Source organism: Alligator mississippiensis, chromosome 8 (genome assembly GCF_030867095.1).
Source record: "Alligator mississippiensis isolate rAllMis1 chromosome 8, rAllMis1, whole genome shotgun sequence".
Classification (NCBI taxonomy): domain Eukaryota; kingdom Metazoa; phylum Chordata; order Crocodylia; family Alligatoridae; genus Alligator; species Alligator mississippiensis.
The window spans coordinates 8,195,001-8,220,276 of record NC_081831.1 but is presented as its reverse complement, the minus strand read 5'-3'; the positions used below and the strand labels follow the sequence as shown (position 1 = coordinate 8,220,276).

The 25,276-nt window shown below is 43.2% G+C and overlaps 1 protein-coding gene across 4 annotated transcripts; it reads right to left on the bottom strand.

Moving 5' to 3' along the window:
- Positions 1-3,955: 3,955 nt before the first annotated feature.
- TMEM100 (transmembrane protein 100) lies at positions 3,956-14,473 on the bottom strand. Of its 4 annotated transcripts, none has more exons than XM_006268617.4 (3): positions 14,377-14,473; positions 11,060-11,241; positions 3,956-5,224 (listed from the first exon to the last, which is right to left on the bottom strand). In XM_006268617.4, the coding sequence occupies exon 3, from the start codon at positions 5,156-5,158 to the stop codon at positions 4,754-4,756; it is 405 nt and encodes a 134-aa protein (XP_006268679.1). In that variant the 5' UTR covers positions 5,159-5,224; positions 11,060-11,241; positions 14,377-14,473; the 3' UTR covers positions 3,956-4,753. The 4 variants fall into 4 exon arrangements, with proteins under 4 accessions (XP_006268679.1, XP_059588055.1, XP_019349913.1 ...); XM_059732072.1 differs by lacking the exon at positions 14,377-14,473 and adding an exon at positions 13,898-14,338; XM_019494368.2 differs by lacking the exon at positions 14,377-14,473 and adding an exon at positions 11,559-13,884.
- Positions 14,474-25,276: the final 10,803 nt, after the last annotated feature.

The following is a 25,276-nucleotide window of genomic DNA, read 5'->3' as shown; positions in this document are numbered from 1 at the left end:
GTCCTTCATCTCCATGTGCTAATCTCCCATGGATGTCAATAGGAGCTACGTAGAGCAGAATATGGAGACCTGCTGCACCGATTGCAGAGGGAAGCTCTGCCTTGTAAAAGCCTGTGGCCCAGAGGTTCCTTTGCGTATTCCCCATGCACCCCATTCGCAAGCTCCATCAAGCATGGCCATTTCTCTGGCTTGGGCCACAGGCTAGATTTGCACCCTCATTTGCTTTCTGACCCTGCATGTCACATGTGCATTCACTTGCTAGGATACCAGCATCTTGAAGGGAAGAATCCCTGCACTGGAGACACTTTGCTTCTGAAGACAGAGGTCTGGGTTCTCCGCTCTCCTGCACCCAGGGCTGTAAGTGGGTGCAGCTACTCCTGACTTACACTAATGGCTCTCAGAGGCAATTTATTGTGACAGTTTGAAGCCAGGCAGAAGGTAGAGCGGGGTGGCACCTTACAGTGGTTCAGAGAGACCTGAGCTTTCATGAGCAAGAACCGACTGCATCGGATGCATCACTGAACTCACTGATGGACCTTGCAGCTCTACAGAGAGCCAGATATCCCTCTGCTGCTCTTCATAAAATTCCACTGTCAAAAAAAGGGTCAAAAACCATGTCCGTTTTGCAAGGAAAGCCACTAAGCAACTCTGTCCGTGTCTCTGGTCAAGCCATCCAGCCTTGTTGATACCAGTCACTTTTCTCGTTTTACCCAGGGAAGCCACTACTTTAATCCACCTGTTCAATTATTTATCATGCTATGCATTTCCTGTTAATTGTCACTCATGCAAAGGCACTTCATGGTAAGGGGACACCCTAATATTTTTTAATGACCTTAAGCAAAGTGATTGACATTAGATACCAGTGTCAGATGTTCTGGTGACGCAATATGTTCTCCAAGCAGCAGGAAAGCTTCCTGCCATGATAAGTTAGAGCTATGAGAGTGCTAAAATGTGTTGTCAGCTTTCGTCTGATGCAAGCGATTTTATTATAGTGTCTGGTAACCATGGAGTGCAGCAACGCAAATACTGCCTCTAAACATCCCCTCCCATATGTATAGCCTGCTCTATTTAAAACACAATGTGCACTTTAGAAGTCCAGGGATAAGTTATGGATTTTATGAGCTCGAGCCAGGCAGGGCAGGGGAAAAAAGACCTCCCCAAGTCTGGCTGTGAGTGAAGGATGGCCTGATAAATCTAGGACCCACATGCAACCTGCAGTGGGCTGTTCCTTGCTGTACCTCTTCAAAGAGGTGTATTCAATGCAGCCCTTGTGCAAAGATGGGGTGTCAGTAGGAAGAGGGTTAAACCTGCGTTTTAGGCTCCCACTTCTCAGCAGGCAGAGGATGCTTACCATCTAAATAATGATTATAAAATTATTTGACCATAAAACAATTAACTTTGAAAGGGAGGCTGCCAAATAACCATTGACAGCAGGCTTTTACTTCCAGAACCTTGTTAAAAATGTATGGTCCTCAATTACAGTCCCATGTATTCAATCCTGTCAACAGCGTGGGGTGTTTTTCATTCACTGTTGCCTCCATTTTCAAGGATTTGCTTTCTCTCTTAACAGTCAAGACTGGAAGCCCTCAAAAATGAGTGCATAGAAATGAGACAGCCTTACCCCGGAAGATCTGCTCACTGCAGTCAGACATCTGCAGCTCCTTCTCCTCTCTTGCTCACCCTGCAGAGCAAACACAACTTTGGGACTGCATGCCTATTCCTTCTTGGGTATCCACAACCAAGCCCTCATCCATTATTTCTGTGCAAAGCTGCTGAAAGCTCTTTGTTTGCACTGATGCTCTATCTTTAGTCCTGGAGATGTTACATGAAAAGGAAAGAACCCAGCTTGACTGTCAGATCCCTGGCTGAGCTTAATGAATTTGGGAGAACTTTAAGCATACTGGACATAAAAATATCAGTGCAAGCCAATTTAGAGATGGTTTTTAGACTAGACGAACACACATAGATAGCACGTACTTTCTTAAGGCCAGACTGTGCCCAGCATGCAGTTGGAATATACTTTTGAGAGCAGAGAGAGCTTTTCCCCTGGGGCGATGCAGTTGTGTTATGCCCCCAATGCCAGGTTGTGGCTTAGAGGCACCATTCAGCCCCTAATACAAAATGACAAGTTAATCCACAGTGCTTTCCACATAATGTACAACGCCGCTGCATGCCGATACCTGATATCACTATGATTGCCGCGCTGACTGTGCACATTGCAGGGACCACAGCCAGTCATTTCACTGATCTGAAAATACAGCTCGCAAGTGAACCCACAGCCACATCGTGCACGGCTTCCCCATCCGCACCCCCAACTTTTCACGGCAGCCGATGGAAAGTAGCATTGGTTAGCACCCTGCAGAGAAACACAGGCGTATGCCACACGTACTTTCATCTGACTTTAACCGCATGCTACAGGTTGAAATTCAGCTGGGATCTTAATCCCAGGTTTTATTGATCAAAGATACTTAAAACACCTGACTTGAACTGAAGTTCTAGATTGGACGTTCTAGCTTTGCCAACGTCAGGTGTTGAACTCCAATGAATATAAAAGGAAAGTCACAGAACTGAGAGTAGAGGTCAATCACAATAGAGCCAGCAAACGAACTGGGACCTCACATAATCCATGAAAATATCTCTGCTTTTACATATTGTAAAAATTGAGATTAAGATTTTTTTTTAACTGTAAACTCATTTTTCTTCCCTTCATCCTGGCAAAACATTCAGAACAAAAGTCAGAATCAAAAGCAGGTAAGAATAAATTGTAAATGCCCCAAGGAAACAATAAGGACTAGATTTTATCTCCTTCACCAACAAATAACTCCATCACCATGTGGGTTGCAGCTTGCCCTGTTTACTTCCATAGGGCAACTAACTGAGTAAGCCGAGACTTACTCAGGTGGCTCAACAGGCGATCATGCTAACGGAGTCAGAAATAGAAGGGCTTGCTACACAAGCATTTTAAGATCAATTGATCTCCAGGCATATTTGACAGAGCTGGACAAAAAAAGGAGTAAGAGAAAAAATAATCACAAAAAATGCAGATGCATTTTGTGTTCACGGGAGGCTGTCCCAGTTCTGCATGTTGCCCATCCCAACCTTTCAACAGGGGCCTGATACAAATCCCTTCCTAGTTAAAAATTTCCATTGATTTCCAAGGAGTTTCTGGATCTGCTGAATTCAGTACAGGGTCAGGCCTTGCAGGGATTTAAAAATAAAATTTGCAGGCCCCAAATCTTAAAAACCTTCAGCTGATCCTTACATCATGTCTTCTTCAGGACAGCTTGACTGTGTGTCTCTGTGCAATTTTGAAGAGTGTGCCTTGGTAAATGAGGCCATATCTTGTCTATCGTATTTTCTAAGTTTTGTCTGTACAACTTTCAGAAATAGAAACTTCCTCTTTGCAAACATCCTCCAACTCTTCAGCAATTCAAGATACTAGAAAAAGGATACTTAAAAAAAAAAATTCTGGGTCCCACTAGACATACAGTCTGAGGCACAGTACTGTGCGGATCCAATAATATCAGTATATCTACTTGTAGGCATTAACATATAACCAATGGCAAATGTTTGCACTGTGGTGTCAAACAGATCAATAATTATATTCTGCTCAAGTGATCTCACCTTCATGCTCAAATGATGTTATTCGTATGAATGACCCTATCAATCATTCATCATTCACCACCTAAATTGGCTTGCTCATCCAGTTGAACATCTGTCTGCCTTAACGGTTCTCCAGTACATCAATATTTAACAAGGATGTGAAAACAATAGGGCACCAAATCAAATACATGGTCTCAATATGCAGCGCAGGTTGGCCAAGTTGTGCATTTGCAAATGCTATTGCTCAATAAAGGAATATCCTGAGAAGCTTGTAAAGCACCATATGTGAAGTAAAAAGAATTGGAGTTGAAATTGTCCAGATGACAATGAACAATACCAGAATTTCTAAAGCTCTAGCAGCACTGAATGTTTATTATTTTAATGAAATATACAACTTTTTTATATCAAAATCCTCAAAAGTGCTAAATCCAACCACTTTAATTTACAAAAAAAAAAGTCTCACTTTCTTTTTTTAAGCTATACTCATACCTTGTTATTTATGTTGGACAAATATTATGAATAGCTACCTACATCTAGTCAATAGTAAAACAAGTTAATATTACTGTCTGTTTAAAAGAGGAAATAAAAGTACCACAGATAAAATCACTGGAACAAACTCAAAATATGTCCCGAGATCCAAGAATCAGTTTATGAAGCAATCACAGTTTTTGTTTGCTTGTTTGTTGTTTCAGGGAACAATATAAATCAAAGGCAATCTGGCCAGATGTGCGATGGTAATCTGTTCAACTGCTACAGCTCCTCTCTCAGTCCACCCCTCACAAGCATGCATTATTTTTAAGCAGGTTTTGTCCCATCAGGTCAGTTCAGATTGTTTTCTTCATTTTAACAGGGCCCCGCTTTCTCCCCTATCCTCAGAGCGCTGACTACAGCTCTGGACTGCCATTACAATGAAATCATTTTCCATGAATTGGTTGGGGGGGGGTGGAGAAGAGAATTTTTTTCTTTCCCTGTCTTGGCAAGAAATATCATTCAGTCATATCAACCAATTCCAGAGATGCTCCTAGAGTCTCTCTCTCAATCCATCCCATCTATTTCCATTGTGAAGCATAATCCCTCAGACCAACTCATGAATAAATAGTCAGACAGACACACAAGAGATCTCTCCTCTCCGGGATTTTCCTGGTCGTCTTTAACCGAACAAGGTTCTCTGATTCGCCACAAGTGCCGTTTGACTCTCCCGTCTCTTTGCTTTCTTATTTCTTTGCCTGACTTTCCAGCACACGGCACTAGAAGCCAGGAGAAGCAGTCCTGAGGACAAAAGGACCAGTCCAAACACTGAGATGACGGATCCATGGGAATTGAAGCTGTATGCCACGACGGTGACCACCACCCCTGCTATAAGGATGACCACCCCAAAGGGGATAGTGCACCGGTAGCAAGAGAGCTCTGCCCCTCCCGTTGCTGCTGTCAGCTGGCATTCGCTGACCAAGGGGACCGTGGTTACCACGCATTCATTGTTATTGCTCTTCTCCATTGTGACGGGTTCACGATACTTGGGAGCTCCCAGCAGCTCTTTAATGGGCTCGTTTGTCATCTTTTGCTTCTTGTCTTCCTTAGTGAGCTCTTAGTTTAGGCCAAGTTCTGCTGAAAAGGCCTCCTGCTGTGGAAAGAAGATGCATGTATTCAAGTGACAAGTAGTTAATGATTAATTAACGATGTTCCAGCCAGGCTTACACGTCCACCAGATTAAGCATTGTACAAACGCAGGGCCTTTACCTGGCAAGGATTCATCTTTGGCCTTAGTTTTAAACACACCCATCATCCTGCTTATTGCTGTGATTTCAAATCGATTTCCATGGGCTTATGTTTGATGTTAAGTTTATGTACACATTTGCACAGACCCTGACTCACAGAGCTATGAAAACACTCTGGCTTTGCTTGCATGCCACAGTAAAAAAGGTGTAGAAAGATACAGCCATATTTTAATATATTGGCATTGCTATAGTGCTCACCTGTACTAATCATATTTAGACCCAAGTCCTGAAAAGGTTTAAGCATGTGTTTAATATAAGGCTTGTGGTAATCCCATGGACTAGTGACCTGCCTATGTACAGCAAAGCATCTATTTAAACTCTGGTAGGCCTAGTGTTTCTAATGAAGAGGAAAAGTTGAATGAATCTCACCCAAAATAGAGGCAGCATCAAGGTATCTTTTAAAATTAAAATACAAAATAGCAAATAGTAAAACAACAACTTGATGTTCCAATGTTTTATGTCATCCAATTCTTTATAATTAACTGTATTTAATAAATAGGGAAGAATGGATACAAAATCCAGGGAGCTCTTTACAATCTGATCTGTGCAATATTTAGAAAGGCTTTATAAACCATGAGATTTCACATACTTTTTTTTTTTCCATACTGTTTTCTTTCAGATCTTTGTCCTCTCCTACTACATAATAAATAGCTTATCATCATCCAGATGAGCAGATGTCACCAGGGAATATACCAACTGAGCAACACCAAGTATTTATCTGCAGTTTCATAACACTGAGCATTGAAGCTTGCATAACTGCATGTGACACACATGTCTCTTGGGAGGTGACATGTATGTTGGCTACAAGAATCACTTTTGATCACAGCTTCTTTGACAGCACGTTGTTGTGAGCACAAGAAATGTCGGCTTCAATCCCCGATGCTCAGAGCTGACTGGACCTCACATACCGACCGGACTTGAAATCAGTTCAGAGTGGTACTGCTTCTCTCAGGTGGCCTCTCTGGTTTTAATGTAGTTATTGTCAGCATGCCTGGGAAGTGGGACAGCACTTCACTGAGGTTTTGCAGGGAAGAGAAGCACAGGGAGACTAAGGAGAGCAGACAGAAGTGCAGCTCCCTGCTGTACCTGTGAACACTTTTCAGGAAGCGTTCTGGGTTACAACAACCCCCCGGGACCAAACAGAAGTTCACGGTTGGTTCCAGGGGGAAGGGGTATCTAGCTGCTGGCTGCAGCCTGCAGTTGATTTCCCCTAGTACCAGCCCCTCCTCCCTCCCAGTTCAGAATGGGAAGGCGCAAAGGGAGCTCTTCTAGAGGTCCGCCAGCCAGCGCTGAAGGGTGGGATGGGTGAATTAGGGACCCCACCTCAAAGCTCAGAGGAGACTCCAATATACCTGCCCCCACCCTCCAGCTGGGGCTGAAAAAACCCCAAACAGAACTCCCTCTGCTTCCTTTCCCCCTTCCCTTTCTGAAAACTGCTTGGATGCTAGCAAAAGTGAGCTGCATTTGTGGCAAAGAAGAGAACTGAAACCCAAGGGCTCTAATTGATAGGCCTTCTTCCCCCCATGAGGCAAGAACACACTCATTGGAGGCAGAATCTAGCCCGGAGGCATCAAGGCTGATACTTTCAAACCTGCATAAGGAACCTAGGTATTAATTACCATTAATTTTAAACACATCTCTGAGTAACCTCAGCTTGAAAATATCCACAGTGTAAATAAATGCAAAGGTTTGACCAAAAACTCATGCATCTTTAATGGTCTTTATACCAAGTTCAATTTTCAGTCTTCTTTTAGAAGCTAAATTTGAAGCTGTTAATTTGGAGATGAAACATCTCACTTGGTATTTTAACTTTTTTTTTTTATTTGGATGATCACCCATTATTCCTAGTTTATAGATCTACTTATCCTAGGCTTTCCCACTGTAGACTACTCAGAGAGCATGTCTACATAGTCATCAATGTGCCTTTGCTACTGTGTATTAAGTATCTCTAATATGAGGTGCTAGATAAAGGCGCACTAGCTGTGCTAATGCACACTAGCAAAAGCTAACATTTTTTGTGACACTTAATGCACAGTAGACTAATTCTACTGTGCATTAGCATGGTTTTTGCTGTGACATACTGATGCACAGTAGAACAGTCCACTGTGCATTAAGGCATCTTATATAGATGCACCCACAGTAAAGTTAAATTTGCATGGAAATATTAGCAAGTTCATACACATTGTATCTGGGTTTTTTGAAAAATTTAATGGGCCTCAGGCTTCCAAATCCCATTGCTTTACAATGGAAATTGGGCATTCAATTCCCTCAGGTCCCATTACAAGTCCTAGCCTGTGAACAGGAACTCTTTTCCTTGTTTCTGGTTTGCCCAGTGCTGAAGGACTCCAATCCTTAGTGAAATAGTGAGGATTAGTGTAGAGCGATTATGATTAATAACAGCTCATAAGGTGCCTATATCTGTAGAACTGAAGCGTCAGGAAAGACAAATTGCTGCTTGTATTTCAATCCAGTCTAACTCTTCCCAGAATCCCTCCTCTTTGACACCTCCGAATTGCCACCCAGGTAGCCCATCAGTATTCTACTACCGATACTAACTGATCAGTCTTTCAAGTCAATCTAGAAAAAGGTGTTTGGATTGGGTGTTTCTATATACTCCACAGGCAAATGCAGCATGGAGCTGGCCTCCTCTGTAATCCTGCCTTATCTGCCTACTGGGGTTTCAATACATCTGGGCTGGGATTTATTTTAAAAGGACCTATGAGATTAAGGTGAAATGCAAACTGTCATAGGCTCTTGTAAAAACTCTGTTTAATATTATTAAACTGCCCAGCAGCCCTTAGTGGGAGACCATCAACTCACTACCCAGTCAGTTTAATGAAATAATGGTTTCAGGACCTACACATGTCCTTAGGGTCTCTTCCCTGCCATTTTTTTGTGGTTTTATTTATGTTCTCCTGTTTCAATTACAATGTGGCTCACTCACTCCTTCACAGTCTGCGGAGTTCCACTGAAATCCATGGGGCTATATACAGGCACTTGTTTTCATAAAGACTATTTCAGGACTGGGATCTAACTGACCATGTAAGGATAAGTTTTACTAGACAGCAGTTGGGGCTGCCAAGGATCCCATGGGAGTTATGTGAAAGCTGATTACTTGACTTCTTTAATAGATACATAGATGTTAGGGTCGGAAGGTTCCTCAATAGATCATCGAGTCCGACCCCCTGCTTAAGCAGGAAAGAGTGCTGGGTCTAGATGACCCCAGCTAGATACTCATCCAACCTCCTCTTGAAAACCCCCAGGGTAGGGGAGAGCACCACCTCCCTTGGGAGCCCAATCCAGACCTTGGCCACTCGAACTGTGAAGAAGTTCTTCCTAATGTCCAATCTAAATCTGCTCTCTGCTAGCTTGTGGCCATTGTTTCTTGTAACCCCCGGGGGCGCCTTGGTGAATAAATACTCACCAATTCCCTTCTGTGCCCACCTGATGAACTTATAGGCAGCCACAAGGTCGCCTCTCAACCTTCTCTTGCGGAGGCTGAAAAGGTCCAGTTTCTCTAGTCTCTCCTCGTAGGGCTTGGTCTGCAGGCCCTTAACCATACAAGTGGCCCTTCTCTGGACCCTCTCCAGGTTATTAAGCTCCTTTGCCAATCTCAGGCAAATGCCAAGGAATGGAGAAATTAGTATTCCTCTCTCTAAATAACAGAAATGTCCGCGTGTTACTACTGACCCTGCAAAATCTCTGCTCTTGCAGGTTATAGGAGAAGAGAACTTGGCTCATGCAAGATACGTATTAACAAATACTCACAGAGGAGTAATTTTTATGCTGCAGCTATTCCTTTAAGGTTTGAAAAATAGGTATATTTGGGGACATATATACCCAAGATACATTTGCAGGCGTCACTAGGGGTTTAGCTGTCTGCTACTCTCATTCTGCTTCTCCTTCCTCTACATTCACACTCTTGTCGCTAACAGTATGATGGAGAGCATCGCTAACGGTATGACGGAGAGCACTCTCTTACAGCTCTGGATATCGTGTATGACTATACGACTTCCTGTGTTCTCTTAAAGACTTTTGAGAGATGCTACTTGCACATCAGGTTACACATGGGATTACATGGAAGAATTGTGAAGAGCCTGGGCATAAATTTCTTAAATTCCAAGGAGGGAAGGCAAGTTCAGATGGTTTTGCCTTGGCCAACCTCAGTTCAAAGCCTTGAAGAGCCTTACAATAAAGCATTAGGAATAACCATTTACACAGCCACGTATTGCTGTTATGCAGCATGCTTGATCCCCCACTGTGCTTAGCAACTCCTGGAAATACCAGGCTCCTTCAATTCCCACTGACAACAAGAAGAGTTAGAAGACATTCGGTTTGTTCACAGGAAGGCACAGGACTCCATTCTTAGATAATAAAAGACAACAGCATTGTAGAAACACCATTGCTGTAGATGCTGTTCATCAACCAGCTCTGGAGACACTCTAGACATTGTTGCTCTGTCCTTAGAACGTTAAACCATGATTTAACACCTGCCACTGTTGAAAGAAGCCAGGAGAACTACAGGTAGGGCTAGAAGACCAATGGTATATCTTTTTTTGACTGGGAGTGGGGCCTGATTCTCCACTGCTCTGCCCTTCTTGCAGTGATGTGCATGGACAAAAAGTTGTGAAACTTCTGAATCACAAAGGTGCCATGGTGTACCCACTTCATACTCCTGGAAGCCACTGCAAAGGTGCAGGGCAGGGGGAGTTTGCCTCATCATACCATCTTTTAGCTCTAGTCACTGTACTAGAACCTTTAATTTTACTTGAACACAACTTCTGCCTTAGATTCTCTCAGCATGTTTTTTAAAAGTGAAATGACTTCCCAATGTAATGTTGAAGTGTTTATTTTTACCAGGTGCACCATAACAGCTGGGAATTTAGCCAAAGCCCACAGAAGAGTAGGAAATCTCCCAATGACTTGAAGGCACTTTGGATCAGGCCTATAATGTACTTCTTCATTTTAAAAGCATTTAATATGCATTTCCTTTAATGGTCTATTCCTGCCCGTTATAAGAATCCTGGCTCTTCTGCTTCCATTCTGGTCCCGTATAAGCCTTCTTTTTAAGCAGCACATCACATGGGTGCTTCACATGGGGCTTGACAATGTCAGAAGAGATATATTCATGTTCAAAATAACAAAGCATGAACAAGCCTATCAAAGGTCACCTCCAGATAGAACCTGACTTCATAGCCAATGGCAAAACTTCCACAGACTTCAGAGGGGCAGCATGTTTGTCTACAGCGGGATATAAGTGGACAAACGGTAATTTTAAACAAATAAACTCAGCTAAGTCAAATAAACAGAGGCTATTGAAAGCACGTGTGTGTTCAGTGTATGCATCCCTGGAAAGTACAAGACCAGATCCTCAGCCTTTGTACTTTCATGCAGCAGAGTAATACCAGAGCTGACTGATACCAGCTCGGGGTTTTAGAGCAGGAAACTCTACTCACAATACTCTAGCAAGACTAACGGGACCATTGGTTTACTCCTTGTGAATAGGAAATTCTTTGCTTTGAGAGGACTTTCCTAAGTGGCTGTTTTCTCTTAAAAGGGTGGAGTGTTTTAGTGGCAATTGTAACAGATAAAGCTGTAAGGAATGTTTTACCTCTGAATACACAGCACCTATGACTAAGAGTAAAATGAGATATACTAAAAAGTTCTGCATATGCACCTACCATGTCCATGTGAGATCCATCATAACAAATCACTTGGCTCGGTAACTGGGTAGAGGGGAAGCATATGTTTAAAACGTCTCCTTGGTCAAAGTCAGGCAGCAGCTCGGGCAACTCCAGCCTTTGAAGTGTCGGTTCTTGCTTGGATGAAGAAATGGAGGTGACGCCGTTCTAGCGTGGAGGTTCTGTAAGAAAGGAATTTGGGTAAATTTGGCTCCTTAACAACAAAGCTTCTTCATGAAAATTGGTCTCAGCTGTATAAGCATTCCTGCTCCAGAGTGAATAGACTAGGAGAGTTTCTACCTCCCTGGTCCTCCGCATTGTGCTTGCTTTCTTGACCACTTTTGAACTTGTGTGAGTCTTTCCTCTGCCGATAGGACGCTCTCGCTGGCAGGTGTCAGGACCCAGGACACCCTTGCCCATTTAGATCCCCACTACTGAAAGGGCTGGAGAGGGGAAGATTTGTACGTGGAACTTCGCAATGCAGCAGAATCTAACTTACCTGGTTTCGACTGCTTGCGGCAACAGAGCCCTAGTTCAGCAAAACCAGGGGTACTCTCGCAGCATGAGTCAAAGTAGTCTACAGAACGGAACACGGGACTGGGACAGAAGAGGCCTGACATTTATTCTCAGCTGTCACTGGCCTGCTGAGTAACGTCAGGCAGGTCCCACCAGCTCTCTGCATTTGTTTTCCATATGTGCAGTGCAGTTCTCCCTGTGCGAGGCACCTGGAAATTACTAATGCATCAGAAGTAACGTATTATTATACCGGAACGCCTCTTTTACGCAGATGAACCGAATTCTGTGACCCACCCCAATAAACACTTTTGAATGGCATTTAATACTGCTTTCTCTTTTTGTTTTCCGAGTTATTTAACAAAAAAAACCCCCAACAAAAACAAGATTTTTTTAGCAGCCCTAAACCCAAGTCAGGATTTAATCAAGGCTGGGCCGGTGCAGTAGGACAATTTTGAGGATGCAGCTGGATTAAACTTATGAACCAGCAAAGATTTATGTTGCTAAGCTTATTCGACATTCCTTTACTATATGCGTGTGATTTAACACTACATCAGAGGCTTCCATCTGGGAGGTGAGACTAAATACATGCAATACTAAAACTGAAATTACTTTTTTTTTTAATGTTTCCTTGACTGTGCAAGCTTCCCACAAACACAAGTATGCATTTGCTCAGCCTGCACTGTTCTTTAGATACTTAAGGTAATAAAGGCTGTGACATATCTAAAAGCCATTTGGCTGATCTTTGACATAAGCTAATCATAAGGAGATCTGCTTTCTTATCCTCTTAAATATGTTGTTGTGCCTCCTATCTAATGAAGTTACCAGCTGGACTTTGTTAAAATCTCCACTGGGAAAAATATATCTAATTTACAGCACAATCGTGTTGCAGGAAAAATAAGTGCAATTCTATCTTACATCCAAGTATACAGCAGATAGTTTCTTTAATAGAAATCTTGCAATCAGCCTTACTTGCTTTAAAGGAATGATAAAATCTGTTTGAAAACCTCTCTTTAGGATGTTTGTGTTCAGGAAAGCTCCAGGCTGGCACCGCATCTAGACACAGATGTGCCATTCTGTTTATTTGCTCTTGAATATATTACAACTTATATAATTAGCAGAAAGGGAGGGCGGATCTAAATACATTTTTTGTCAACAAACCCGACTGACAAAACAACCTTCATTCCCTTTTAATCAAATGAAGCTGCAAAGCTGAAACAAATGAAAATTTAAAATAATATTAAACTTCATGTTTAATGTGAAGGATTTCCATGTATTGCTCTCTCAGGGGCCAGGTTAAGTACGAGACACCTCTGGGTGAGTGCAAAGAGCTGGTGGAGTACATAACTAGCTGCAATCCCTGCACCTTTTTGGGTTTTTTATTCAATATTGGTGGAACACAATTAAGGGGGGTTTTTTGCATAGAGATCCCAGGCTTGAATCTCCATTGTGCTGCACCTTGCATAGTCCTTTTGCATTCAAATTTCCCCAGTGCAAAATGCCAGCAAATCATAACTGTTGCATTTTACACTCGCTTTGCAAAAGAGCGCTACATAAAAAGCAAGGCAACGGAGAATTAGACACTGTCAGAATAATGCCAGAGCTCATCTGGGGCTTAACGGGCGACCAGCAACCCTAATCCTGTAGCCTGTGGTCTCACTGAAACAGAGATGACTGCTCATGTCAGCAAGGCTGAGCGATCTATCCTTGGCTAAAAGAGGTAGCAAAGGAGCGTGTTACATGCCTGCAGACTACGTGAGCATGTGTGCTTCAGTACACTTCTACATGGAAGAATGGCAAAGCCTACATTCAAGGAAATCACCTTTTCATTTTGCAGCGATAATGCGGATCGAACAAACAACTCAGTACAGTTTAGAAAACACTTCAGGAGACCTTGCTTTCAAGTGGGCTTGCAAAATACCACGCACGCCTACCGTACAATAACACAACGTTTGCCATGTCCGCAATCAAATATTAAATCATGGGAAAGAGCAGTCGAGACCAGGTTTACACTTGCCAGACCCTCCGTGACTAGAAAAGACGGGGCAGACTCTCAAACTACAGGGCTGTAGATCAGAGCTCAAAATTAAGGAAAATATCGGAACGCACGTCCGCTTCTCCCTCATGGAAAGAGATTTATGCCATTCATGACAGATTCTGCCTGGAGGTAGAAGTGTTCTTTAGGAATGGCACTAAAAGGCTACAGGGCTCTAGTTTTACAATCTAGAGGTTTCTTACCTTGTTTCTTTGCTTCACCCAAATCTACAAAATCCTCTGCAAATTCCCTCTTATAGAAGGGGGTGAAACACTTAAAAAACCACTTACCACAAAAGTTTAGCATTATTAAAGTCCACTGGGCTTTGCTACCAGGAATCCCTTAGAAGTCCCTACAACTTTTAGGATAGTTTTGCCCAGCGAAGAGGGGAGGGAAGAGAAAGGAGTCCTTGTACCTATGTGACTCAAAGCAGCCAACAGCTCTCCTTTAAAAGCAGCCTCCCAACACAGCCCTGCAAGCCACTGAATTTGCTTCAGCAACAAAGAAAAAGACAGGAATCAAATCCCTCCAGCCCTCCCTGCAGCAAAGGGTTGGTCTCATTCATCTCACAGCACATGGTTGGCAGAGCAAGCGCCTCTGAAAACTTTTCTGCCCAGCCGCTGCAAGAGAGACACAAAAAAGAAGAAGAAAAAGAAAAAGCTCTGCTCCATGCCCGGGACTTTCTCTGCACTGACTCTCCGCAGCGAGGCTCGTACCAGACCTGCCCCAGGCAGCGCTTCCCGGGGAGAGCGGAGCTGCGCGGACCTACCTTGTCCTCAGCCAGCGGGGAACTGAGCAGACACTTGCACGGCGCACACATAAGAGGGGGATGCGATCGTGTGCAAGGGACTGTGCACAAAGTACTCGGGGAGCTTCAAAACCAATTAAGGGACCGGAGAAAATTCAGCTAGAGCAATCTCTGTTCTTCCTGCCCAGACTACCTGATTGTGATCAGACAGGAGCATATATATGCTTACAAGAAAACAACCTTGTTGATTTTGGGGGGTTTATTGTTTTGCATTTCTGTTTTAGATCCCTTCTTGATTTTTGTTTTTTGGTTCGTTGCTTTGCATTTCTATTTTTGATTTAAAGCACTACTTTCAGTCATTTGAATGATTCCTGCCCCTGGTCCACATAGGGTTGTCAGCCCTCCAGGATTGCCCTGGAGCCTCGGGGAATTAGACATACGTCTCCAGGAGACTGCTGAGAGTCACCCAGGAGATCAATGAATGGGCATTCATTAAAATACATATTAAATGTTGAACCCGATTTGTACAGGGGTCTAGTGGGTTTTAATAGCCATGTGCATTTGCCTTCCCGATGTAAAGTCTATGCACCGTAATCAATTATGTGATAAAACCTTCCGGAATAGATTAAAACAGAGTTGGCAACCCTAAATCCACGGTGCTGGGAGCTGGACATTCATTATACGGCTTCACAAATTCCAGATTACTCTCATCCATCCTCTCTGAAGCACTAAGCACCCTGCTGATGTCTCGTGCACTCCCGTACCAGGGAAGCAGTCAGATACCATGGTGATGGGCACCATTTGCAAAGGCAGATAGAAAAATGGATGCATTTTACAGCAGGTCCAGAAAGTCACCAGATCTGGGCCCTAGCACAGACAAGACGCTTGCCTCCTCCTTGCACCCATCCTCCTACAAGGTTTAAGTGAGGTGTAGTGACAGGTACTTGCAGTGTGCCCTCTGTGCCCAGCTGAGCCCTACTCACTTGAGGGGGTTTCAGAGGGTCTGATAAAATTGAAACTATTGCAGGATGGTGCCTAAGTCTGATTTTAAACATAGCAGTGCCTAAGGGTCTGGCCAGAGCACAATACTCCTTGAAATCCAAAGGGGCTTCTGACAAGAAGGAATGTAACTTGTACACAATTTAGAAACACATTACTAGAGCACCAAAGTTCAAGTGCATTTATCGTTGCCAATTAAAAAACATGTTAAAAGCATTTCTGTACTTTAATCTATTAATTAGACATAATGCCAAATCTTTAGAAGGGTTTTTGTTTTTTTTTAAATATTGTGGCTTCCTTTGTTTACCTCAGATGAAAACAGAAAGGTTTGCCTTGAAAGGCTGGGGGAGGGAAATGTTTTGATTTTTGTGGTCAAGTTTACCCACAGCTTATATTTAAAAGGCACTGTTTTATCAATGACTGATAGATGAGCAAGGCAGCAGCTGTATTTAATGAGCTACCCTATGTCTCTGAAGATGTACGTGTCCTTTTGACTCCTCTTGCGGAGTATGATATCTGGGCCCCAGTGAAGTTAATGGAAGCTTTGCTGCAAATTTCAGTGGGGCCAGGATTTCTCCCCTTCCCCGGTGCTGTTTTCCTGGTAGAGGAGTCCCCTGAGTTATCCCGTCATGGGTTCTGCCTCATCCAGAGTCAGTCAGAGGGGGTCTGGAAGACTGCCACCGCTTTATACAAAAAGGTTCGATTTTCAGTCTTCCTCTCCCACTCCCTCCTGTGTCCATGTTCACAAATCCTTTCATCCAGCCCACAAAACAGGCGTAGCACATAGACTGGAAGCGTATCCCAAGTCATTGAGTCCAGGCCCCAGCTACCACAGGCACTCCTGTTATATGATCCCCTTCATAAATTGACCAAGCTTGATGTTAAAAGCTGTTAGGACTCTTCGTTTCCATCAGATGGCCCTTGGAGAACCTCACTGCTTGGATGGTTAAAAACCTTCTGATTTCCGACATGGGCAGTTTACACTGATCTGTTCTTGTGCCAATACTGACCCACAGCTTAAATAGCTCTGCTCCCTCTCTGGTGTTACTCTTGTGATGTATTTATGGAGAGCAAACGCATCCCATCTCACCTTTTGTTCTACTAAACTAAACAAGCCAAGCTCTTCTAACTCTCACTCACAAACAGACTCTCCATTCCCCTGTCATTCTAACTGCCCTATTCTGAACCTGTTCCAGTCTGAATTCCTCTTTCTTGATCACGGACAACAGGAATTGGGGATGTGTTCCAGGTGACACTTGGTATAATGACGGTAATAACTACCTCTACGGGAAATTCCTCTCCCGGTGGCAAGTGTTATCTTGTTTGTGCTAGGGCCCAGATCCCGTAACTTTCCAGACCTGCTGTAAAATGCATCCGTTTGCCTATCTAAACAGTGCCCATCACTATGGTATCTGACTGCTTCCCTGAGATGGGAGTGCACAAGACATCAGCAGGGTGCTTAGTGCTTTAGAGAGGATGGATGAGAATATGAGAGTAACCCAGAATCTGTGAAGTTGTATAAGCATTTCATTTCCTTTTTTTTATGGGCACCTCCTAGCACTTCATTTTCTTTTCTTATGGGCACATCAAATTGTAGGCTGATAGCCATCCTATGATCCATCCTGTTTGGAGCGAAGAAGATTTTCTCTGTAACTTCTCCTTCCATGGGCTACTGGAGCAATAAATAAAGGCTGCTTCCCCTCTCTGTCTCCTTCTTCCAGACTGTTAACTTACTCCCAGAATGCAGCACATTGGGTCATGCGGGGAGGAGAATAGGCAAGGCTCTATTTCCCCCACATCCTCTCTCATCCCCACACCTCCTCCTGTCAAACCTGAGAGTGCCTTGTTAAAACTACGGTACTTCCCAGAAACAGAACTTAACAGAAGATTCAGCATCAAAACTGGAGGTACTGGAAATGTTAGGCACCTGCTAAGCAGGGATTTCAGAATCCCAGTTGTTCGATCTGACTCGAAAGAGTTGTAAAATGATAGACCCTTCCTTCCAACTACCTTATTTGTTGCCTTATGCAGCAGCTCTGAGAAGGCATGACCCGTGATAGGGCTGGGGCAAGAGAAAACTGAGCAATACTTGTGCTTTATTTATTCAATCACATTTTTAATCCTTCATGGCTGCCTGTTAAGTGCATATTAACATCTCTCCCTGGCTTCATGGGACATTACAAGATTCATCTGTCTAGTAAAGAACAACCCTTATTCCCTTCTCCTCATCCTCTACTGTTTTTTTCCCTCTATTTCATCCTTGTTAACCCTTCCCATCCCCAACACTCCCATGGAGTCCGCTCACTGGAACACAAGCAGTCTTTCAATAAGCTTAAATACATTTTAAATTGTACTTAAAATGTTTTGCAAAACTCTTGCTTGGGGGTGGAAAAGGAGGCCAGTTAATATAATGGGCCAAACCCTTGGCTCACCTATATTACTGAAGCTCCCCTGGAGTTAAAGCAGCTACATCTGCTTTGGCAGCTGAGAATCTGTTTATTGATATCTGGATGAGGTACTCACTCTGCAAATCATCACCCTGATAATGAAACAGATGAGCTAATAATGATAAAATGATGTTCCTTGGCATGACAGGTATAGGTAAAGAGGTTGTATTCTTTGGAGCCTTAGATCCTGCACAGTGCTTTGAGTACATGAGAGACCCTATTGATCTGACCGTATAAAAGACTATGTTTCTACCCTTTTTGATTCTCACTTGATTCTCTGGATGACTTGGAGAGTGCAGAGACCAGCATCTGGAGCTTCAAATGAGTATTCTGACATTCAGCTGCTTTTATAATTTCAGAAGAAACGCATGCCTTGTCTGGACTTGTGCCTTTAATTAACACACAATACAACTGCACTACCAGCAGCTAAAGCCTGAATTTTGCACAAGTTGGTTACAGAACATTTTGAACCACTTACTTTGCAGTTCTCTAGCTGGTGCCTATAACTGCAAGAAAATGTTGCAACAAACAGAAGAAACCCATGAAAAATTACATGTTCTCCAGGCATTTTTCTATGCATCTGGTAAATTACCATATTGTATTACAGAAGGTCCTAGACATTTTTACTCAGATTAGTGTCTTTCTATGTTTTTTACATAGAAACTAAGTAAGAACTATGCCTGTAAGAGTGTACAGGACAAACAAAGGGAGAAAGTGGGAAGAAGCACAAAGAGGTGGTGAGAGTTGCCCAAACTCTCATAGCAGGCAAGTGGCAGGTCTCTTGAATGAAGGCAGGGTAGATAGATACACACCTTCTTGGTAACTGTTGAGCCTCTGGATTATGGTGTACACGCAAGAGGTCTATGTGACCATCATACCAAGACTTTCAGTGCATATGCCTAGGCAAGAGTACGGAAGAGTAGAAGCTGCCCTAGATCTACACCCCCCAACTTTAGACCATCGAGACAGAGTCCAAAGGCCAGACCAAGTCCAGACATCCAGTGCCTCGACGGTCGTAGCTTCTGTCAGAGAGCCACAAATAGCTCCCCCATATTGCCACCAAGCCCTCCAGTCAGATTCAATTTATGGTCATACTCAGAACCAATATGCACTTTATAGGCTAAATAAATATATAGAGAGAACATAAGCTTTTGTGAACTGAAGCTAACTAAATCTAATGAATTTAGAGCCTGCACAGAATTCTGTACTTGGCTGTTTTGCTGTGCAAAGAACATTACAAGTTTAACCAGCTTCCCTACTACTTTGATTGAATTACTTCATTACAAATTAGACACTGTAGACTCCAGATGCCCTCGTAAAATGGATGACAAGGAAAAGGGTGTGTGTGTGTGTGTGTGTGTGTGTGTGTGTGTGTGTGTGTGTGTGTGTGTGTTTAGGGTGAGGGAGAAATGGCCACTGGAAACTTGCTATGTTAGGCAAATTGTGAAGCACTGTGGCTCAAAGTGTATCTATAAATCCCCAAAAGTGAAGTTAGCCAAATATGCAGTTGACAATACATGTAGCACAGCTGTCTAAGTTTCAACACAGGTTCAGCTTCTGTTTACAATATCCAGAACAGGCTATGCTCCTGGGGTCTGTTGCCCTCTTCATAAAGTTCATGTGAGATAGTTTACACAAGACCTACAGTTCATCTGTATGTTTCCCATCCCCTGTATGTCCCAGAGAAATGATATAGAGACCCCCCTTCTGCAGGATGGAGAACAAACACAGAGGGAGTAAAACACAACTGCTTGGGAATTGAACACACATGATTTAGCCCTTCATTTTAAGTACTTTGAATACTGAAAGCAAAAGAATGGGAACCAACTCAGCAAAGGACTTAAACATGGGATTAAAGATAAGTATGTGTTTAAGTGCTTTGTTCAATAGGAATGGATGTAAGCATAGGTCAGGACTGGCTCTTTTTCTAAAAGAGATACTATAGCTCAGACAGAAATGATGGGCTTGCTACAGAAAATACTGAGCCAAGTTCTTTTAGTCCAAGTTGTTCTGGAAGCCAGATTTGTTGATCTCCCAATGAATCTGAATGCTGCAGCTTATAGTTAAGCGTGTGCATGAATACTTAGCGACATTGCAGAACTGGGGTTTTAATGATACCAAGAAATGAGGAATGGGATAACCTCTATGAATAAAATGACATATGCGCAAGTGTCTGCAGGATTAGAGCCTTAGGTACAAATTCCCCAGGGAAGGACCAGGCTTTTCCATATGAGCATACAGAGTGTAACACAATGGCATCTTGATCCTGGTTAGACCTCTTGACATGACTTGTACTATAATAAGACTGTTGTTAGGCTCACTTAGAGAAAAATGTGTATAGATGTATGTACTCCTACTCCAATCATTAATCACTTGCAATTAGAAAGAAATGTTGAACGTGGATGTGATATTACAGAACTGCCCACAGTAGAGGCGTCTTCTGCAACATCTGGCCAGTGTCAGAGACTAAACAAGTAAATTCAGGCTGTTTCTGTGTTCTGAAGGGCAGTCAGGGGCTTTGTTGCATCATTTGGGGGTGAATGTGAGCCGCAACAAGAGCTATTGGTAGTCTGATACATAAATTCACAGAGTTTAAGGCCAAAAGTGAACTCAAGATCTTGCAGTTTGATCAGTATAGCAGTGGCCATAGAATTGTATGCAGTGGCTCTTATAAATGTCTGTCTCCTCTTGATGTGAGTGCTTCAAGACATGGACTAACAGCCTATCACTTCTCACATTATTTCCTTTCAGCAGTCAATCACCCTCACTATTTAACATGTATGCTGTACTTCTAACTAGAATGTTGTCTCATTTTGACTTCCACCCCTCTATTTCTTCCATGCTTTCCTCCGCTAGCTGCACTGATGTATACACTCCCATGCAAACTCTACGTAGGAACATGCATAGGCACTCTGCATAGTTCCAAAGGAGGATTTTTCTGTACTTGTTTTATGTTGACTGTACGTACCTTGAGCAAGTCAACATTCAGCCCAAAGGAAAGCTCTTCAGAGCAGAAAGAATTGTTTCAGGTTCATAGATTGTAAGGGGCTGGAAGGGACCTCGCAAGATCATCAAGTCCAGCCTCAAGCAGGAAGAGCAAATCTGTGCCATTCCAAGAGAGTGCAGGTCTTCATGTGTGTACTGTCAAAATTGTATCACATATGAAAGGAAACATTTATAAATATTTCTCCATCCATTTCACAGTGGTTATAATAAAATATAGAGTGGGAAAAGGCCAGCATTTGCCAAAACCAAATGAAGAACTAAACAAACTCATTTATCTTTTGGATCATAGAATCATAAAAAATAGGGTTGGAAGGGACCTCAGGAGATCGTCTAGTCCAGTGTTTCTCAACCCGTGGGTCACGACCCAAAAGTGTGTAGCAAGCATATATGAAAGGGTCACAAACCAACTTTAAAAATGGATTCTCCTTTAAAGGAGAAAAACTTGAGAAACAGTGGGTCTCCCCCTGAAAGCTGGTAGAGTTCCAGCCCGCGAGGGGCTGCTTGGGGCTGGGGGGAGCAAGAGGACTGGGACGGGGGGGAGGAGGGGGCATAGACAATGCATTGGAGGGAGCAGGGGGACTGTGGGGGGGGCACATGCCCCCCGCCCCCCCAGATTTGTGCGCTTACAACGGGCATGAGGCTGAAGCCTGGCCAGACTGGCACATTCAGGAGCTGCCTCCTTGTTCCAGTGGAATTTCTCAGCATGGGAGGGCGAAGTGGGGTGGCAAGACTCATTGCTGCCACTGCCACTGCCACCACTAGGATCCTCACACCAGCCATGCTGTCAGTAGCATGAGGAGTAATGGACAGTGGGGGAAGCTGTGCTGCCCTCATCTCCTCCCGCAGCCAGCTGCTCTTGTGTTGGGCTGCATCCCCATGCCTGCTGTGGGCGCACAAATCTGTGGGGGCATGTGCTCCCCATTTCCCTCAATGCCTGTGCCCCCGACCCCTCTGATGCATCTTGTATGCTCCCCACCCCCATCTCTTGTGCTGCTGGTGGCATGGCTGGCACAGGGGTCCCGGCAACAGTGGCAGCAGCAATGAGTCTCACCACTCCACTCTCCTGAACTCGGTCCCACCTGCTGGGCTGCGGAGGTGGCTTTTGGCCGTGTTAGTCTGGTCAGGCTGCAGCCCCGTGCCTGCTGTGGGCACAAAAATCTGGGAGGGTATGTGCCCCCACACACCCACCTCCTGCCCCACACACTGGGAGCTGTGTCCTGGGGGTGTGGGACAGTGGGTTGGGAATGAGGAGAACCAGCAGGGCTGAGTGGGTGGGGGACTGTGGGTTGGGACTGGCCATCAATGTTTACAAATGGGTCCCAGTACAAAAAAGGTTGAGAAACACTGATCTAGTCCAACCCCCTGCTCAAAGCAGGCCCGTCCCTGACTAGATCATTCCAGCCAAGGCTTTGTCAAGCCAGGCTTTAAAAACCTCAAAGGATGGAGAGTCCACCATCTCTCTAGGTAATTTGTTCCAGTGCTTCACCACCCTCAGAGTGAGAAAGTTTTTCCTAATATCCAACCTAAACCTCCCTCACTGCGACTTGAGACCACTGCTCCTTGTCCTGTCATCTGCCACCACTGAGAACAGTCCAGCTCCATCCTTTTTGGAACCACCCTTCAAGGAGTTGAAGGCTGCTATCAAATCCCCCTCAGTCTTCTCTTTTGCAGACTAAATAAGCCCAGTGCCCTCAGCCTCTCCTTAGAAGTCATGTGCCCCAGCCCCTCACCATTTTCGTTGCCCTCTGCTAGACTCTTTCCAACTTGTTCACATCCTTTCTGGGGGGAGGGGAAAAACTGGACACAGTACTTCAGATGTGGCCTCACCAGTGCAGAATCAAGGAGAATAATTAATTCCTTCCATCTGCTGGGAATACTCCTACCAACGCAGCCCAGGATGCCATTTAGCCTTCTTGGCAACAAGGGCACACTGCTGACTCAAATGCAACTTACTGTAACCCTCAGGAAAACCACTCATCCCAGGGGGGACTCAAACCCACAATTGCTGGTTGAAAAGGCCAGTGTCTTATCTATTAGACCACTGGGGCTTAATCTAGATGTATTGGGGTTGTATAATTTTGGGCAAGATCTTACTTTTAATTCATTCTTTCCTCGGTTTAGTTTTCCAGAGTGACCATGTTGGATAAATAGCTCCACATCTCGAAGTCTCCAGTTTGCTTAACCCATTAAGTAAAAAAAATTAAAGTACATTATGTGTTGATAATATTTCATAATATTTTAAATCATATTTAACTATTCATTTATTAATAAAATATATTTTCAAGAAAAGTACCCGATTGACAGCACTAGAGAATGGTCAAAGATGGGGTGTGGCCAAGATCTTAAGTAACGGCTAGCGATTTTTTGTGTGCCTACCTCAAACTTTTTAGGTAGGATGATAACATCTCATAAAGTACCAAGATTTAGCAGTGCAAGGCACCGTATCCTATTACCGGTATAGTTTCTCCCTTCCATTCACACACTGGTTTTTCCATTCCTATCTACAAGAGAAAGTAATTAAAAATAGGCAGATGGGGGTGGTTGCTATTTATTAATAACCTGCTAAAAGTACAAGGGTATGACATAGTCTGTGAAGAGAGGAGACTATATGAGATTAATCATTCCCTCCATGAAGACCTTTCCAGGCAAGAAAATCCATTATTTTTTGCTTCATACCTAAACATTATCACACGACTCCCTGCCATCTTTTGAGGATGTGTTCAGATCCAGGTTACTGGTCAGCTAAAATTCCCTTTGACCCTAATGAGAGTTAAAGGATTTCAGCACCTCGCAAGAATATGCCTATCAAATGCCTATCAAAGACATTCTTACTTAGTTTTCTATATGAATGATCAGCTCTAAAGATCACATAAAACCTTTATACAGAATATAATCAGTAAAACAATTTAAAAAGACACTGTATCTAAAAACTGCAACCTAAATACTAGTCATAGGATAAGAGTCAAGGCCATCCAATACTGCCATAGAATTTAAGGATGAACCAAACACAATGGAACAAGCTGGGTGAATATATGAATGCACAGCAATCGAATCCAGCTAGTCCCACATCTTTATTTCATCTTCCTGAAGTTCTCAAAGTGCACCAGTGCCACACTGAGACAGATGCAGGAAAACACAATGTAGCTCATAGCTTTCTGCCAAATATTGAAGCCAAGCCTCAGCGAAATTCATCTGGGGCCTGAAAGGATCAAGTATTATGAAAATTGCCAACAAATACCTGGTAAATATTTGTCTTTGTATGTTTTCCTAAGAGAAGAGGCTCTTCTTATCCTCAAACTGCTGTTTTTTATTCTGCGCTACTGATGTCAGCGAGAGATTTGCCATTGATTTCAGTGCCAGCTGTATTCTTTGTTCCAATAGATCTATTACGGTGTAATTTTTAATCAGGTAAACTAATTTTCATTATGGATATCAGGTGGGATTTTCAAGTGCACCTTAGCAGTTTAGGAGCAAAAGTCTCATTTCAGACCTAAAGTTACTGAGATGCCTATCTTCCACAAATGTGTAGGAGTTAGGGATTTGTATACTTTCAAGGAACTTGGCCCAAGTACTGAGTTCTGTTGAAAATCTCAGCCAAGACTCACAGTATAGTGATCTTCTGTTTTTAATTAGTTTTGTGTGTGGATTTCTTTCTCACTGAAACACAAAAAAAGGGAAACTCCTCTGTTTTTGTACAGCGTCTAGTACATGAACTCCATATCCAGGACTAGGGCTCCTGCGTTTTAGAGCAGTACAAATAATAGACAATAATACTTTTCTAAAAGAGAATGGAATTTGATCCAGCAGAGTATAAAGGCTCTTTACAGAACCACTTGCACCTTTGTTCATAGGTAAAATCACCACTCCATATGGCAGCAAGCAGAAAGGAGCCTCGTATAATCAAAAGAATATGGTTTATTTCAAAGTATTGCTCCTTTTTTGTGAACGAACCAGGGAGACAGGAGACACAAAGTCATACAACAGATATTTCAGTGCCATGCAGACAACAAAATGCAGAACCCTTACTGTAAAATATCAGGCAACTTTGAACAGCCACTTTTTTAGTCATTTTACACTGAAAGGGCTTCATGAAATAAGAGATTGCGTGATCCATCAAACTCATTTGACTTGCCAGATGCTAAAAGTTAGCCTCTGATTTGCAAAGGCAAACTTTTCTTTTCTTCTGCATAGTAGGTAAAACTGACCTCTGAGCTAACTAGGCATTTTTGGGGATTTAAACATGATTTACAAATCTGCATACAGATGAATTTCAACTATTCATTTTTTTGGAATGTGCATTTGCTGATCCTAAAAAGTGCTGCCTTAGCAAAAGTGTGGCATTTACAAACAATGTTACAATTTATAAACTGTGAAAGAGCTATTCATTCACCACAGTTTGAAAATCAGTACATCATGCTGCTCTCAGGACTGGATTCTTAGTTGATATAAACCACCCTACTTCCACTAAA

Excerpts from the sequence above, each read along its gene's own strand:
- TMEM100 (XM_006268617.4), bottom strand. The coding sequence starts at position 5,158 with ATGACAAACGAGCCCATTAAAGAGCTGCTGGGAGCTCCCAAGTATCGT.